The sequence below is a fragment of the Scleropages formosus genome, chromosome 4 (genome assembly GCF_900964775.1).
Source record: "Scleropages formosus chromosome 4, fSclFor1.1, whole genome shotgun sequence".
Taxonomy (NCBI): Eukaryota; Metazoa; Chordata; class Actinopteri; order Osteoglossiformes; family Osteoglossidae; genus Scleropages; species Scleropages formosus.
In genome coordinates, this window is record NC_041809.1 from 7661659 (window position 1) to 7679248 (window position 17590).

The 17590-nt window shown below is 40.4% G+C and overlaps 1 protein-coding gene across 2 annotated transcripts in view; it reads left to right on the forward strand.

Annotated features, from left to right (window-relative positions):
• The window catches only part of lrrc1 (leucine rich repeat containing 1), a 41384-nt gene that overhangs the window by 1860 nt on the left and 21934 nt on the right, over positions 1 to 17590 (forward strand). The window contains exons 1-4 of one of the 2 annotated variants that reach the window (XM_018749548.2): positions 267 to 807; positions 13424 to 13541; positions 15452 to 15530; positions 16626 to 16715. In XM_018749548.2, the coding sequence (XP_018605064.1) occupies positions 13508 to 13541; positions 15452 to 15530; positions 16626 to 16715 (203 nt within the window). In that variant the 5' untranslated portion in view covers positions 267 to 807; positions 13424 to 13507. Of the gene's footprint in view, positions 1 to 266; positions 808 to 13423; positions 13542 to 15451; positions 15531 to 16625; positions 16716 to 17590 lie in introns of those variants that run through there. The other variant, XM_029251161.1, reaches the window with a different exon arrangement.

Genomic DNA, 17590 nt, shown 5'->3' on the forward strand with positions numbered 1-17590 from the left:
CAGCGCGATAGTTATCATTCCTTTGCACTCGATAACCAAGGACAGTCATGCAATTGTATGTATTTTTTTTTTTTTTTTTTTATTTTTTAAATGAGCATGTGGTATTTGAAGGTAATTTTCATGCCTGGTTATGCCACTTGGTACTTTCACACTTTGAAAGTTACACTTGGTGGCCAAAATTGGGGCTACACACATACAATAGTTGATTTATTATTTTTTTTTTCCCCCTGTTTTTTTTGGGCGGGAGTGTTTGGATTATGAAATTCTTCAACATCAAGATAAGTAGCTTGATGAATAACATTCGGAAAGCTGCCCAGTGAGGAATGCGCGCGTGCGCAACCTGTGCGCGCCGCGGCGACGAAATCGAAACGGACAACCTGGATCACCTTTGAGAATCGTTCCAACGTTTTCCCGGTGCGGCGAGAGACGAGATCCGCCCCACGGACGAGCGCGAGCTCGGCGTGCCTGGATCTACAAGAAGTCTGTAGGCATCACCTCTGGAGCTTTTTTGGTCTACAAGCAGGGCTTAGTCTTTAACTTCAGACATCACGGTGCCAACATGACATGAAGCCTTTGGAATTTTAGTGCAGTTTATGGCTCACCTTTTATTACCGTGGTCCATTCTCACTTTGCTTTTTTTTGTTAATATTACAGGTTGGGTTTCACATGATGAAAATACAGCTGCACTAAGGGCATATGGCATCAGTTACATACCAACGTACTTGGGGCAGCAAGTAGCTGAGTGGTTACAGCTGTCCGAGGACCCGGGTTCGAACACTTCCTTAGGCTGTAGTACCATCGATTAAGGTACTTACCCTGAATTGATACAATAACCGTGCTGCATAAATGGGTAAATCACTGTAAGAAGTTCAGTGTACAGACCTAACGCTCGCGGTCTTTTTTGGAGAAAAGAAATACGGCAGTTGAGATGCGCGCCGCAGCCCCTACGGTGCAGCTCAGTTTCGGAACTTAAGAAAAATTTTCCGCGATGCGAGGATATTTGCTCGGAACTCGGCAGCAAAATCGGTCAAGTCAAACGTGACGTCGCCGTCGTGGAGCTTTGCCTGCGAAAACACTGCATAAAAATTGATCGCGACGAGTGGCCGTTGTTCCGATGTTTGGAGATTTCCAAGCTGCTTGTTTCTTTATTTATTTATTTATTCTCCGTCATGCCGAGTGGGGTGTTTGTAGGGGAGTTGTGCTGCCAGCGATTTCATCGACCTCTGCTCTTTCAGGCATGAGCGCTTGGCTTTTCTGTAACTGGAGCGAGCTGCCGCACCGCCCGTGTATTTACAACCAAACCGTGACTACTTCATACTGATGTTTTAATCATTTTTTTCCCCCCCATTTTGCTCCCTGATCCCTTCCCATCGAACCAGGTGTCCTGGGTTTAGCCTCAAGAGAGGACAGCTCGAACCAAAGCTCACAGATCAAATGCAAATCGTGTTTTTTTTTTTTTTTTTCCTGGGCTCGTGTTTAAAATAAATTAAGGTTACGTGGTATAATTTGGCCATATAAGGGTAACGACATTGGGGTTTTTTTTTTTTTTTTTTTTTTTGCAGTAAACTCATATTTCGTGTAAAGGTAAAACATCAAGACAGAGGTGTTTGTGTTCTAACTGTTTTTCTTGATGGAGTTGGATGATATTAAAAAAAAAAAAAAAAAAATTTGGATTTATGAAAATGATAGTCATTCTTATTGTTTCCTTTATGGTTCTCCATTGATTAGTATTGTTGGCAATGTGTGAGTACCTGGAGGTGAAGGTACTGCGCATACTAAAGGTTACATATTTCAGCATTTTATTACCAACTTGTCAAAACATGAAATTCCTGTGCATGGCTCACGTTCTTGAACTTATTCTTGTTCTTTAACCGTTAAGAGTAACCTGGATGTCTGTTCAGTACTGTAATTGGAATCTAATCTTTAAAACCTGATCATCGTTTTTTGGGAATTGATGTTTTTGGCAAGGAGGGTGCGGTGGCGCAGCGGATTTGGCCTGTGCCTGCTTTCTGGTGGGTCTGGGGTTCGAGTCCCACTTAGGGTGCCTTGCGACGGCCTGGCGTCCCGTCCTGGGTGTGTCCCTTCCCCCTGCACCCTGCGCTGCCGGGTTAGGCTCCGGTTCGCCGCGACCCTGCTTGGGACAAGCGGTTTCGGCCAGCGTGTGTGTTTTTGGCAATAAATGTGTGATTTTCGTTGTCCCTGAGTAGTAGATGCCCCCTTAAACCTTTTAAGGTAGAATTTATATTTTGTGCTATAGCCTGAAGTCCCTCTTTGGTGTGGGTGTCCAGAAGCAGGACTGTAGCCCACGTTACAGTTATGTACTATCTTCAGGTTTTTTTTTTTTTTTTTTGCTTTCACGGTCTCTTTGGTTACCACACTGCATTGGGATGCGAACACGACACCAGCCTTCTCCTCAAGAGCTCAGGAGTTCCTGGTGAAGACATCAGGAGCGTCTGCTTTTTTTTGGCTGTTTGTAATCAGCTCAAGGAAAGCACGGTCCAGCATGGGACGGGATAGGGTAATACTCTGCTCATCCCTGCCACAGAAATTCACAAAATTTTTCTCCACTCCTGCCTTATCAGAATCTTTTGTATTGACGACCACACGACTCTCCAGCGACACAGTACTTTCTTCTGGCCACCTAGCAGCGATCTGTTAAGTAGTTTGTGCTGGTTTAATGGGCAGCAAGGTGGCGCAGCAGGTAGCACTGGTGCCTCACAGCTCCTACACTCTGGGTTTTTGTATGGGTTACAATCCAGCTCAGTCTCTTTGCAGTTTTCATCTTTCTCATGTTCGCTTGGGTTTCCTGTTGATGCTCAGGTTTCCTCTCACAGTCCAAAGATGTGCTTCAGATTAATTGGTCACTCTAATTTACCCTCGGTGTGTGTGCCTGTGAATTAATGAGTTATGTGGGTGTGTGTTGCATTGCTCTGTTGTACAAATGGGTATAAATGACCGTAGATAGTTTAATACAGTATATCTGACATTCTAGGTAGCCTTGGGCAAAGGTGTGAGCTAGATACCAATCAATAACTGTACCTGGCTTTGGAGAAAAATTTGCTGTATGAATAAATGTAAAAGCTGAACTCTTCAGGGAGGCCTAGAGAAGACCAGGTGAATGCGATTGCCTCATCTACTCCGACTGCATATTTCTTGCCATTCTTGCCCCAAGATCCGCTTCATCATGTCATTAAACAGAAGTTCCTGGAGTTGTGCTGATTGTAATCTAAGATGCTGCCAGTTCCGGAAACAACTGATATCAGTCCTTATACAATACTTAAATATAAAATAAGAAAAAAAATACAGAAAAGTAGCTTTAGTAATGAAAACAACGGTGGCCACAGTATGTCCTTGGCACACTTACATTGCACAAGTGGGGAAAAGTGTCAGTATACAGTATTCCTCCACATGATTTTGGGTACTGTAACTTGAAGGTTGTTGTACGTCTACACTGTCTCAGTTGAAGTTAATTGATGTAAATCTGAAGGGGAATTATATTTAGATCTAATTATCTTTAATCACCTGGGATACGCTTTCTTGTCAGATATAAGAATTGTATGGCGTGCGATATGAAGAATAATTAGGTCAAAGTGAATCTATAAGTGTAGATCTGTACTGGAATCCGTGGAATGATCAGCATGTCAGTTGGTCGCCATCGTCATCCAGTGTGTAAAATAGTGGAGAAATGCTTTCATTCATAATTTAAACTCCACAAAAAGTGAAAAGTTTGAGGACTCTTGCTTCCCAGCTCTTCTGCAGCACCTTCCCGAGATGTAGAGCACTTGTGTGTTGCTTTGCTTTCACTCTTTTTTTTACAGTTTGTCCCAGACTGGTATTACTCAGGTGTACTCATACTTTTGACTATTGTTATAGAAATGATGCTTATAAAGCCTTTGGTCATTACAGGGTTTCCTTTAGCAAACAATGTTAGTATGAATTTTTGAAGTAGATGTTTTAGATGTTTGTTATTAGGGCAGTTGTACCCTACATGAAGGTCTTCGTCAAGAGCTTGGCCATGGATGTGCAGCTGTTCCTCCACCCTGAACCCGGCCAGTGGCTTTAGTTTTGAGGTGGTTAGTGAACAACCTTTGATCTGTTTCATGGATGTACCACACTACAGATGGTACTGTGAGTTTACTTTTCCCACAGTGCTTAACCCATTCTGTACAGCATGTAGCAATGTCCCAATTAATAATACTCGATTTATCGCATCTACTTAGCATCTTGTAAAATTTTTAAAGCAGACTTTAATGTCTTCAAAAGAAAATGTGCTTTTACCCTTGTTCTCAAAGACCGAAAACACAACGAAAGTAGAGAAAATGGGCCGTGAAGTTGGTGTGTTATAGTATCGAACGTTCACTGAGCAGAATATAGTGCAGCAGCTCAGAGGAAAACTGCAGTGGAAGGGATCCAGAATGCCTTGCTGTGAATATTGAGTGCCATCTCTCATTACAGCCTAATGGGCTTTGTGCGTGTGGTGTTATCTGCTCATCGCGACTTTGGGAGTTGAGGGACGAGTCCATTTAATAAGCAGACGGGCCGCAAACGACACGGCTCTCTTACACAGTTGGAGTCCATCTCATGAAAAAGCAAAGTGGTCAGTGAAAATCTTATGTTTGTTTTCACCAGAAGGTCAAATGTGAGGCTAAATGAGGTGAAAATATTGACTGAACGTGACTTTAATGTGGTCCCGTGATGTATGCTACTTGAGTTGCGGCTAGGGTTATGGTTGAGGATAAGCTAATGGCTTCTTTTTCTTGTTCGACCTCTTGACTCCTCTTTCTCATAAGACGCCCTTTCGACAGAACTGAGGGTGAAGGTAATGACGCTGGGCAGCTGTTTGAACGTGTCCTCGGTGTGTGGATCAAACACCATCGCTAGCTTGACCCTTAAGTTTTGAGATGTTGTTTTTTTCCCTCCCCCAGTTACATTGTAAATTGTAAACACAGTAAGTTGCTTTGTAGAAAAACATCAGCTACATGAATAAATATGAATGTAAATTAGACAATGAGGAAAATCTGGAACGATATTTTTTGGAGTACAGACACTCCTCACTTAACGACCGAGTTCCGTTCCTACGACTAGGTCGTTAAGCGAATTGGTCGATAAGCGAGGAGCTGCCCCCTACTGATATCTCAAGCATACTGTACTGGTAGTGGGTTTGTGTCAACCATCTTTAGGTATTGTTTTGCTCTAAGTCATGCTCTTCCTTTTCGCCCACATCTTGTACTATGAAGTGCACAATAAAGTACAAATTTATAGACGAAATATGTAGACTTGGAGATTGCGAATACTAGTGTAGTGAATACTGACCGACTGTGGGAACAAGACTGAGAAAGGGTGATGTGAGATGAGATGCTTGACGCTGAGATGCCGCGCTGCCGTTTCCACGACCGAAGTTCTCGTACAGCGTACGATACTGACTGGTCGGAGAGCTGGTCGTAAGTCCGCGCGGTCGTTAAACAGGTAGGTCGTTAAGTGAGGAGTGTCTGTATAGTGCTGAAATATACTTGGTGTATAGTTTATGCTTCCGACAGGTTTGTAGAACTCAGAAATCCAGCTTGAGCACTTTCCATCCAAGAAGCAGAGCTGAAGAAGTGTTTTTTTGTTGTTAACTTCCATTGAGTGTACCGAATCTTGGCGACCACAGAGATGGAGTGCTTCCAGAATGTTCTGCACTCCATAGGCTTTAAAGTGGTGTGTCCGTTGTCGATTGAGTCCGTCCATCCACAGTTGCCAGGCATCCACTCTGTTTCCAAGCATTACCATCTTTTTGAAACAATCCCATTTTCTCATGATATTTCCAAAGTACAGTAACAATTTTCATCATTTGTTCTTTCAAGGAGATCTGACTTGATATGATCTGAGATCTTTTTTTCCCTGACCATTAGGGGTGACTTTAAAAATTTTCTCTAGCACCACAGTTCAAAACACAAACTAAAATGCCTGATGTTTGTCTGTCCATATAGAACATTTGCAGACCGTGTCAGTTCTTTTGTGCGTATGCGTCCTTCTTAAGACTGTTTTCATGCTGTTTTCACAGTGGTCTGGGAGCATCTGGCAAGTTGTATTTACTATTTACAGTGTACTTTGTTGGGTGTGTAAATCCTGTATGATTTCAGATGTTGACTTAAAGGTTGACTGGATTAAAGGTTGTTGACCGGATATCTTTTGGCACATTCTTCCACAAGGAAGTCCTCATGTTCATGGAGTTTCGGCAGAACTAACAAATCAGTCAGTCAGTTCCTCTGCCTATTGTTACAGACGAAATGAGTTCCTACAATTCCGACGTGCACCGGTTAACTTTATCTCTCTGCTCAGACCTTGGTGACAACTTGTGCTTTGTGAACTGGAATGCCGCTGTCTCGCATGACGCCATTCCCAGCAGGGAGAAGAATCGCACCTTGTGGGATATCGAGAATTCGTCCGTTGAGCAAGATGGTAGAGGACAAGTCGTCAAACCGTATACTGATCATCCATGGCTTTCTGTTCCATAGATGTGCTTGGCGTTGCTGGACTCTAGGAACTTTCCCTTTCTGTTCCAGCCCTGTTAAAGCATGTGGATTTTAGTGTTACAAAGAGACAGTCCAAGTGTCCTGGTTTGCCTGACTGTCCAGCTTAATGACAGTGGCTCCATTGTGCTTTTTAGGACCGTTTCTTTTGACAGCCTAGCTTTTGTCCGAAGAAACTTACCATGGGATTGTTGGGATCTGAATTTGCGCTCCTCAACGCAATTTTTTAAAAAAAAACATATATATTTCTGGGTCCCCCGCCCCCCCAGAACTCAATACATCACAGTCCATCCTATTCAGTGGAAATTATTAGTCTTTTCTGTAAATTCTAGGAGAATTCAGTGTCTACACTGTCCTTTTAGAAATAAATGTTTCTTAAGTAAACATTTTCTGTTTGAGGAGCAAGCGGAAAAGGACAATTTCGCGTGAAGTGTTTGAATCTGGGCGAGCTGTACCACCATCTGGCTTTGATCTCTTGGAAAAGTCTTCACAGATATCCTTTACCATGACGTGGGGCATTTGGCCTCCTCGCAGACATATTTGACCTCCTGCCAATTTCAGCAGTATGCCTGTATCTTGATGTTGCGTGATAAGACTTTCGGCTATTAATCTGCACAGTTTTCTTCCCGCTTCTCATAACCGGCGATGACATAAATGGACTTTAAGTGCTCCGATGAAGAAAATAGGTGTGTTTGAGATTGTTCCGTAAAGAGAAAGCAACGCTGTGTTTTGACATTGTACTAGGTTAGGTCAAAAAGTATCCGCAGTGTTAGAACTCCAGCGAGATTACACAACATTATGCCTTTTTGTGGATGCAAAAATGTGAGGGTAAGTCAAAAAGTATCTGCAATATTAAAAACCTAGTCAAATTATTGCATATACTTTTTGACTAGCCCTCGTATTTTTGTATCCACAAAGACGCACTGTTGTGTTTTGGTATTGTAGTGGTATCCATAAGGAGAAGCACTATAATGTATTAAAGTGCCAAGCGTAGATGAGTGGTCGACTTAGTTTAGCTTCAGTATAACAAAACGAAATGTATGATGTGGGAACAAGTGTTTCTGTCTTCGGGTCAGATGTGTTCAGCCGTGGCGCACAGACCGTTGGCTGTAAAATCATCACCGTTTGCCGTAAAATAACAAAGGCGTGTGTTCAAGTGTACTGGCGCGAGGAGAATTTGTTGTGGAAAGCCATCCTGTTGTGTAACTAGATAACATTTGGGAAACTTCAACAACACAGAAGCGTATCTGCAAGACAGCGCTAGTCCCCAGTTACACTGTAAGTAACATGACCTGTTGAGTTTTCCATCAGAATCTGTTAAAGATATAGAAAAAATTAAGAAAATAAGTGTGGAGAACGTGTAATTGATTAGTTGTTTATAGTTTCTTATATTTATTTCATATATGTTTATATATTAATAATTAATATTTGTTTCAGTAGTGGGGCGCGGTGGCGCAGTGGGTTGGACCGGGTCCTGCTCTCCGGTGGGTCTGGGGTTCGAGTCCCGCTTGGGGTGCCTTGCGGTGGACTGGCGTCCCGTCCTGGGTGTGTCCCCTCCCCTTCTGGCCTTATGCCCTGTGTTGCCGGGTAGGCTCTGGTTCCCCATGACCCCGTATGGGACAAGCGGTTCCGAAAATGTGTGTGTGTTTCAGTAGTAGTTACATTCCAGCTTTGATGGAACTGGGACTGACCTGTCAGAGTAGAGTGAGAGTCCTGCTCATCTCGGTCGTGGGTATACCCTGTTCCTGGAACATACCATGTTAGTAGTAAATGATTTGCCGCTGTGGAATGCGTGTCCCCATTTGCTGGTAATTAATTTGGCTTCCTGGAACTTTTAAATGTCCACTTCCCATCCTTGATGTAGCGTTTCCCTCTAGGGTAAACCACGATGGCCTGCAAACATTGTTTTATCTAGGATCTACGTAATTAGTTCTAAACTTTGCCGAAATATCTGCAAATATCCAAAAACGTGTTAAACTTACCTGTTAACATTTATGTGGGAGATAAACTGTCTCAAGCGGCAATGTTTCTTTTGAGTGGTTTAGAAAAAGGTGATTAAGTAAATCTTGGACATGAATACCTTTTGCTATAACAGTGTTTACTTTCCCAGAAACTGTAATAGTGTGTAGTTTTACTTAATTTTTTTTTTTTTTTTTAATCTTATGGTTTTCTCCAAAGCATCTTACATTGCTTTACCGGCTGGGGAAGTTTTGCTGGAACAATTAAGGATAAATGCCTTGGTCAAGGGTACAGGAGGTAGCGTTCGAACCTGGGTTCTTCGAATAACTAACCACAGCTGTAACCACTGTGCCACCCATTTATTATCGGTAAAGACCCTACTGAAATGTAAATTTTTCATTAACTTTCACCATTTCAGTAATTAAAAAAGCCCAACATAAGTTTATTTATAAAGCGTGCCTTAAATGACTGTTGACTCCATTTGGATTATGTCATACATAAACAAGACTTTTAAAACAAAAAAACTTTTTTTGTAAGTGCTTTGTTATTACAGCAGTTCCTTCACCCACCTGCTGAAGCCAAATCAGCAACAAAGTAGTGATTATGTTTTTTAAAAAAAGGACTTTATGTGGGTTTTCCTCTTCTGTTATAGTTTGCAATTTTGGATCTCCATTTCCGTGAATTCTCCATCCAACGTTACATTCAGACTGTAACTTAACTGAAGTCATCCCGTGGCCCAGAAAGTAATGATCACAGTAATATAATACCATATTACTTCTTTGTGTCAGAGAGATGAGGCTATTATGAGACTAACAGACTTCTGCTTCTTTGTAGTAAGTTATAGTTTATCATAACCTCAGTGACAGTGTATCTTAGCTATGCCGGTACTTTTTTGTCATGAAAAGCTAAATGAAATCACAGCTGTTACTTGGAGAAATGAATCTAACAAGTTCTCTTTGGAAAATGATCTTTTAACAGTTTCTCTTATTTCCTGTGCAAATCACAGAAACTACATTTCCCATAATCCTTTTCCCTTCTTCCATTGTGATTCAAAATTGCAATTTAAGTAGCGACATAATTGAATACACAAGAAGTTGAATTTTGTAAAGAAAAAAAAATGAATTTTGTAGTAAGTTTGATTTGCTTTTTTTTTTTTTTAAAAAAAAGTTGTTAGTATGCTAATATTTCTCATTTATTTGAAAGGCGCAGAGACACTAATTAAAGTTAGCTAGATAACTTGTTGACTTTCAACTGTCTGGAGGCAAAGCTAAGGAGCACATTTAATGTGTTTCTGTGGTGTTTTTTTTTTTTTTTTAATTAAAAAATCAAATGTTAGGTCATCTATTTATATAGATATTTAATTTGCTTTTTCCCCCCTTATATTTGTTTATCCATCTTTAACCTCTGAAATAAAAAGTGGAGCTTGAAAGGCCTTCTTGTGCTGCCACTTGACTGTAAAGTTCAGTTTTCCATGTAAAAATAGCAGCATCGTATGACTTCATTGCACTGGATTGTATTAATGGAATATCATTCATGGGAAAGATGATCGAATAGCACTGTGATCAATTTAAGTGCTCCATTGAAATGCGGCGTAAAAAAAACTGCTGTTCGTAATCCATTGTTCCGAACAGACGGATGAATGGCCTGCGTTAATGGCTACTTAGACAACGCTAAAGTCATTCTCTCCTATGCTTTACGTCATCTTCTCCCCACTTTTGGCCCAGATTCGTGAAAATCCACTTAGGTTCTGACAGTTAAATTACTGTAACTGCACAATTTTAATATTCCAGAGCAAGTAGTATCAGCTCTTAAGGGTACTATATTGAGGGTATTGTTTTTATATATTTATTTCTCTTCTCTCTAAGTTCTGAAATGGTGTGCAGCTTCTCTCTCTTTTATTTCAGTATATAAAATACATGTCTGTGTTACAGTTTGAGCTTAATGAATCTTTTTTGCCGCATAATGCTTGCAGTGACATATTTATATATCAGTTGTCCCATTTGCATACTATCAGTTCTTGAACATCAGGACAGAATTGGAAATGTTCTTCTGATGTTCATTCGTGTTGCGTTCAGCTTATAGGAGTGTAATATTTAAAATTTTGATTCGGTGCATTTCTAGTAAAGGTCAAGGTTATGTAATGCTGGCTGTTTTGAACACTTTCATTTAGATAGTCGAGATAATGAGGGGCAGCGCTCATAGGAAAAATAGAACATTTATTTTGCACAAATGCATACAGGATTCTAGCTGAATGTGAACATGGATTAGTATAAAATATTTCATGCATTTTCTTCTGCTATATTCATGTGGGCTGCTGTTACCACCAAGACCTGCGTGGAGCTGGATTTTTTGGCACTCACTTTTAATTGGAACTTGTGTATTCGAGTTCACTTCATTGGAAATAATTGTCGCGTAAGCTTTTGTTTACACCGGTGCATTTGTAGTCTCTGCGTACAAATTATATGGACACCTGCATCACCTTACGTGAAAGTGGAATGTAATAATTATATGGAGACCTGCATCACCTTATGTGAAAATGGAATGTAATAATAGGCTTACGTTATTTGTCCTTTTCGTACTAGCTTGGGAAGTGACGTCTGTAGGGGAAATATTGTCTTTTATAAAAATGTGATGTTGCAGACATTGTGTCTCCCTCTGTCTTTGTCTCTCTCTCTCACGCACACACACAGTTGAGAATGCCAGTAGTTAGCTTGATTATTTGTTAAATATATATTAGCTCGTATCTTTCATGTTTTTGTTTGTGTGTTGAATTGAATAACCCTTTGGGCATTAATTTGCACAAAGTCAACCAATCATAAATGAAATAGTTAAAAAGCCACAGCTTGTCTTAAATCCTTTGATTTGGTAGAAATAAAAATGCTTCCGATTCCCCAGGCTAGCACGATTTGCAGTAAGCTATCCGCGTATGCCTTCAACATTCTTGACTAGTTTGTCGCAAAATCGAACCATCAAGAATTTTGTGAATTTCTTCTCTATGGACTAGAATTAGCGAGGCTTAAAATGTAACTGCATTGTTCTTTCTATATGATACTGGCGATGATTTGCACATCCTTTATGTGGTTTCTTCTCTAGAGGTTCGATAAGTGGAAAATACGTTTTTTCTAAGGATTTGCTCTCATCTAGAAGATGGTTAGAACATTTTGGTGTATACAATATTTAACAGTCAACTTACTAGATTTTGGGCTAATTTCAGAGGGTGCTGTTGTTTTTAATGCCTTTCTGTCTCTTTTATGCTGTTGTGTGCTGGGCAGAACATCTCCATTGCTGAGACTTGCAGACTCAACAAGCTCATGAAGTATCTTAGACTCGTTGAACTTTTTGTTTAATTGTCTAGAGTAACGGTTATTTGTAAATATAGTTTTTTTTTTTTTTTTTTTTTTTTTAAATTTCTTGCTACTGTTATTCTGTTTGGGTATAACTGTGCACCTAGTTATGTGCCAAGCTACTGTGTATGTAAATTGCCCTGCAGGGATTAATAAAGTACCTACCCTTTCATAACTGGTTGCAAAGATTGTATTCACCCATAGCTGCGTTATTTTGAAATGTCAAAGTGTCATTGGGATGACTTTGGAATGTTTTCGGTGTTTCATTTGTAAGCAGATGACATGTTTTCAAGTGTTTTTTTCCCCCACTTGTGCTATGTTTGTAGCTGGGTGTTTGTTACTGCAGCAATCTCCCAGCATCTCTGATGTCCATGGGGTTCAGAGTATCACTTCCAAGTCCAAGCTCTCTATATAGCAGCCTGTGTTTGAGTTCATGAAATCAGACTAACACTACCTGTAACCTGGAATGTTATGTGTTGTAGCAGGGGTTCCCACATGGATGGTGCTCCTTTCCACCTCTTCCTTACATAATTGCATTCTGCAGGATCTCTAGGTCCTTTTACCTGTTTTAGGACTAATCTGATTCGCACCCATGCCAGCTCAGTGTTAGCACTGCACTTTAACCAGCCCTCAATTTCTGGCTTCTGTAAGTGACCGGGGAACCAGCTGATAACTAGGTCATCCACAGAGAAATGAATAGTTGATTATATCAGAGGGGGTGTGGAGCATTTTTGCCAGGCCACTGGACACCCTTAATTGTCTTCATCTGTTGGAGGCTCACTGGACAGTTTGGAACCCAGTTTAGTCTACCTCTCCTCACATTTAGTCTGGACGTTGAGGAATTGGCACAAGAAAAGTGTGTGTTTTATAAAGGCAATGGTTAGAGGTACTCCTTTGGACTTGATGTTTGCAGGTTCGAATCCAACCCCCCTGTGTAAGTACCTTTGTGCAAGGTACTTACCCTAAAATTGCTCCAGGAAAAATTACCCTGTTGTATAAATGGGTAAATAATTATAAGTAGCTTAAAAGGTAGCACTGGAGAAAAGTGTTCGCTAAATGAAGAGACATAAATGTAAAAATATTTTTTTTTTTTTGACTGTAATTGCAATTGCGAAAATGGACTGCAATGCTTTGCTCTGTGAAACTCTTGATGATTTGTTGTCCATGTGTGTAGGCCGTAACTATTTTTAAAGGCGAGGTGTTTTTAATCTGCACGCTAAACTTTGCCCACCTATGTTTAGACTTGTAAGGAGAACCACATTTATCTTGTGTGTGTGTTTTTAAATTCGCTTCTTTCCCAGAGACAGACGAAGCAGTCGTACAAAACTTCCTCCTTCAGGTGCACTCCTGAAGTTCTGGTTTTGAAAGTTCTACCATTAATAGCTACATGCCTGTAACAAGGAAATAAATGTGAAAAAATACAGAATTGCTGTTTACACATGGTTCCCCATGCAAGGTTATTTTTTGCACTTTAATATGTTCTGACACATGCCAAGCTAGTCTAAACATATTTCTGATGAATTCATCTAGACATGTAAAAAGATTAAATATGTGTGTTTCTTAGAGCTTCTGGTATGGTTGCGTAATGTATATTGCTGTTTTTTTCAGCCCTTTTTTCAACTAGTCAAGCTACGAAAACTGGGACTGAGCGACAATGAGATCCAGAGACTTCCTCCAGAAATCGCCAACTTTATGCAGTTAGTAGACCTGGACATTTCCCGGAATGGTATGTGAAACAATTTGATTTTATTCCTAGCTTCGCATGAATTAAGCCTCAATTTAATGCTCACGGGTTACTCTGTTGGTCAGAAGATAATGGAAATAGCCTCAGACGGAGTCAGAAATAAGTGTAAAATCTCCAGTAACGCTTGCTACTGTATGTCGATGAAGTGGGGGCTAAAGATGACGGATGAAGGACTCGGGTTAGAATCCCCGCTCCTTCTGTAGTACGCTCAGTCAGGGTACTTAAACTGCCTCGATACAGTAAAAACAACGCAGCTGTATGAAATGGGTAAATAATTGTACAACTTTCCATCACACAATCGGGTCTTGTTGAGTGAATAGCTGCTTCTGAGAAAAAAAAAAAATATATAATATATACACCATTTTTTCATACAACAGGCTTATTATTCAGTACAGTGGCAGTTTTGCCCAGTTACATGGTCATTTTACTTCCAGAACAGAAATTATTTTATTGCTGTTCCCATATTACTGTCTTTCATTCAGCAAAACTGTATTTTCTTCTTACTTCCTACCACCACCTCACAGTGGAAAAGGTGATATAATGTCACCACTGAAAGTTCAGAACTTTTAGAAAGAAGCTCTATAAACATCTAAATGTTAACTCTCTTATTTAAGTCTAACAACCAGTTCTATAATGTGAATACCCTTGTGCTGTGGTAATTAAAGCCTCGATTGCGCAATGAAATGAAGACCAGCTAGGGTCAAACGAGGACTTCACTGAAACCGGCTGTGATATTGGTCTGGCATTCTGGGAAAAAAAAGTGTCCCAAGGTGATAGAGACAATCAAAAACTATTCGCCTTCCTGCACAATTCATGGTACTAATTATGGTAATAATTAACAAAATAAAGCATTTAATAATATTTATTACAAAAATGGAGTTGTGATGTAAAAAATACCTTTTTATTTTGTTACTTTAATTTCAGGTGACTTTTTTTGTCTTTGGACCTATCCTCCCAATTCAAATATTAATTGGAAACCCTCACTATAGAACTTTGCCTAATCGGTGTGATTTCGTAGAGCAAATGGAACTTGTTAGGTGAGGAAGGGGTATGAATAGGTTGCTGTAGTATAACTGACATTGTAAGTTGCTTTGGACAAAAGACTAAGGTAAATTAATAAATTTAAAACATCAGTGGCCTTATGCAGTACAAAAACTGATTTCAGCTCACTGGAGCTCAACATGGACTTTAAAGGAATCCCCCCCGCCCCCCCCTGCCCAGTATGTTGCTATTACTGCAAATAATTCAGGACAGGGAATTAAAAAAAAAAAATCCTCACAGAAACTTTTCAAGAATGATAATTGTGTTGATTATATCAGCCAATTATAGAAGTTGAAATGACATCCTCACAACGAGCCCAGTATGTTGGCAAGTTCCATGACAATTTGTGGTGTCCCAGATGCTTTGAAATAGCTTTGGCTCATATCGATGTCTTGTGCTCTTCCTGTATTCGCACCGTGCAGTTTGGGCATTTTGAAAGTGATGTGTCACAACTGGGTTAGTACCATTTACACCATTTACCCTGAATTCTAACCTGTAACAAATGCAAAACAAAGAAAGCAGTGCAGTGCTAAGAGCTCCTGCCTTACACTTTAACGTCCTGGGTTCAAATCCCATCTGCTGAAATAGTGTCCTTGATATAACTTACCCTGAATTGCCCAGCTGTGTAAATGGGTAAATAATTATAAGTAGCTTAATAGTGACATTTTGAGTCACTTTGGAGAAAAGCATCAGTTTGGGTCAAATTCAGATGTCATTCTTGGAGAGGTTTAGTTGATGTTGTTTGATTAATCTAAAGTTTAGTTTTAGTTAATATCAAGTTTGATTATTCCCTTATATTAAGGGTATGCATGGCTCTAAATTAAAGGTGCACGTTTTCAATCTTTTCACAGATATTATGGAAATTCCGGAAACAATCTCGTACTGTAAAGCACTCCAAGTAGCGGATTTTAGTGGAAATCCACTCACCAGGTATGTTTATCAGACTTTCCTCCTAAAAAAATTGTACATCAGCTCTTTATCTTGTATATCATAAACACCTCATGGCTCCAGTCCAAAAAGGCAGCCTGTGCAATACTCAGCTACTCGGGGAAGAAGGTGTGATTGTGAAATCTGATGGTCCAGGGTTCAAATCCCACTCCTGCTCTAGTAGCCTTGATCAAGGTGCTTACCCTAAATTGATATAGTAAGAATACCCTCTTCTGTAAATGGATAAATCAGTGCAAAGTTGATGACATAATGTAACAGAAATTTTATGATGCCTTTTTTTTTTTTCATTTCGCGTTCAGTTTTGTTAGATGAAACATAATTTTGGCATTAGTTCATATTATCTTTCAGTTTTTATGAAAATTTTCCACATTCTTGAAATTGGGAAATTCTGGGGAATTTTGGCACCGGCTTCCAAGAATCGAATATTTCAGTATCTTTTAGGATCTGATGCTTTCTACAATATTTAGGTACTTTCTAGAATGTTCTAGTGTGTTCTAGAATCATTCAATGGTTATAAAATAGGAAACTAAAACTGACACTGGAAGAATTAGTGATACTTTTCTAATCAGTAAACTTCAACGCATCAAAATCAACGCAAAAGTCGATGTAACTAAGAACTTTGAGAAATCTAGCTACATTGTGTTATCTAATGCTGTTAATGGCCTTAGACAAAGGTGTTGGCCAGATAAAGATTAATAATAAAATTAGAACCGTGTCAGTTTTGTTGAACAGAATACCTCAGACAAACAGACATTTGCAGCTTCGACACCGGCGGCTGATTTTATTTGTCCACCCACAGAGCAGGAGTTCCTTCGTGGCCAGGATTACAAACTGTCTGCCTCGCTCCAAATTAGGACCGTAGGGCTTGTCAGCTCTCGATGTGTAGTTGAGGGAAAGAGGCTGAGACTCGTCCGCACAGCTGCGTGCTCCGAGGCGAGGCGTGCAACGACAGGAGGTGTGCGAGGACTTGGACTCGCAGTCGTGCACCGATCGCAGCTCGTTTCGGAGACTGTGACGAACGTGGTTTGCTTCCTGTGCCTCTCTGGTCACGTCTTGTTGATCTCGCCTCTTTTTCAGGTTGCCTGAAAGTTTCCCAGAATTACGGAACCTAACGTGTCTCTCCTTAAACGACATTTCCTTGCAAGCCCTTCCCGACAACATTGGAAAGTGAGTGTTATAGATGCATCTCAAGAATATCATATCTTCTAGAATGATCTTTGAACTTGAAGGTTGCTCCATAATTTACTGAGGGATTACAGAAAATGGGTGGAGGGTGGGGAGCCAGTTGTGAACAGTGTTTGGCTGATTCGGTGCAGAAAAAAGTTGAATTTACCTGTATTCATTTGGCAAGTGCTCTTCTCCAAAACGACGTGAAGTTCGAAGTAAGCCAGGTCCATTTCCCAACACACAAAGGGTTGAGATACATACGCATCTGTCTCGAAGTGCTGCTTGATGTTCGAGACGGCCGCTTTCGTAGTACACGCATTTCAGTGGGTACCTATGGAAGTGGCGTACAAATAACAGAATAGGTAGATAGGAAGGAGAAGGTGGTGAAGGATGAGCTAGTAAGGATGTCAGGAGCTCAGTAAGAAAATGGGTCTGACACAGGATGTGTTTTCCTGTAATCTCTTCTCGAATGCTGGAAAGGATTCAGCGGGTCTCATTCCACCACACTGGGATCGAAACTGAGAACAAACGGGCTTTAGATTTTGGGCAGCTTGCGAGTGGGATGAGCAGACAGCCGTAGTCGGGGGAGCCTAGTGTTCTTGCTGGAGGGACGGATCAGGATCCGTAAGTAATGGGGTGAGATGCTGACAGTCGCTGCAAAAAAACGCGAGCGTAAATTCTTCATTCTGTCAAATCGGACAATGCAAGCATTACATTATGACTACATAACTGCGGTAACTTTATATTCTCACCGTAAGTGTGGAATCGGAAGGCGTGATCGATTGCTGTACAGTATACGCCTGCTGAAATTCAGGAATGTGTTTGCCGTGTGGATCTTCGAAACATCTGGCCCTTTTAAAGACTGTCTTTTTTTT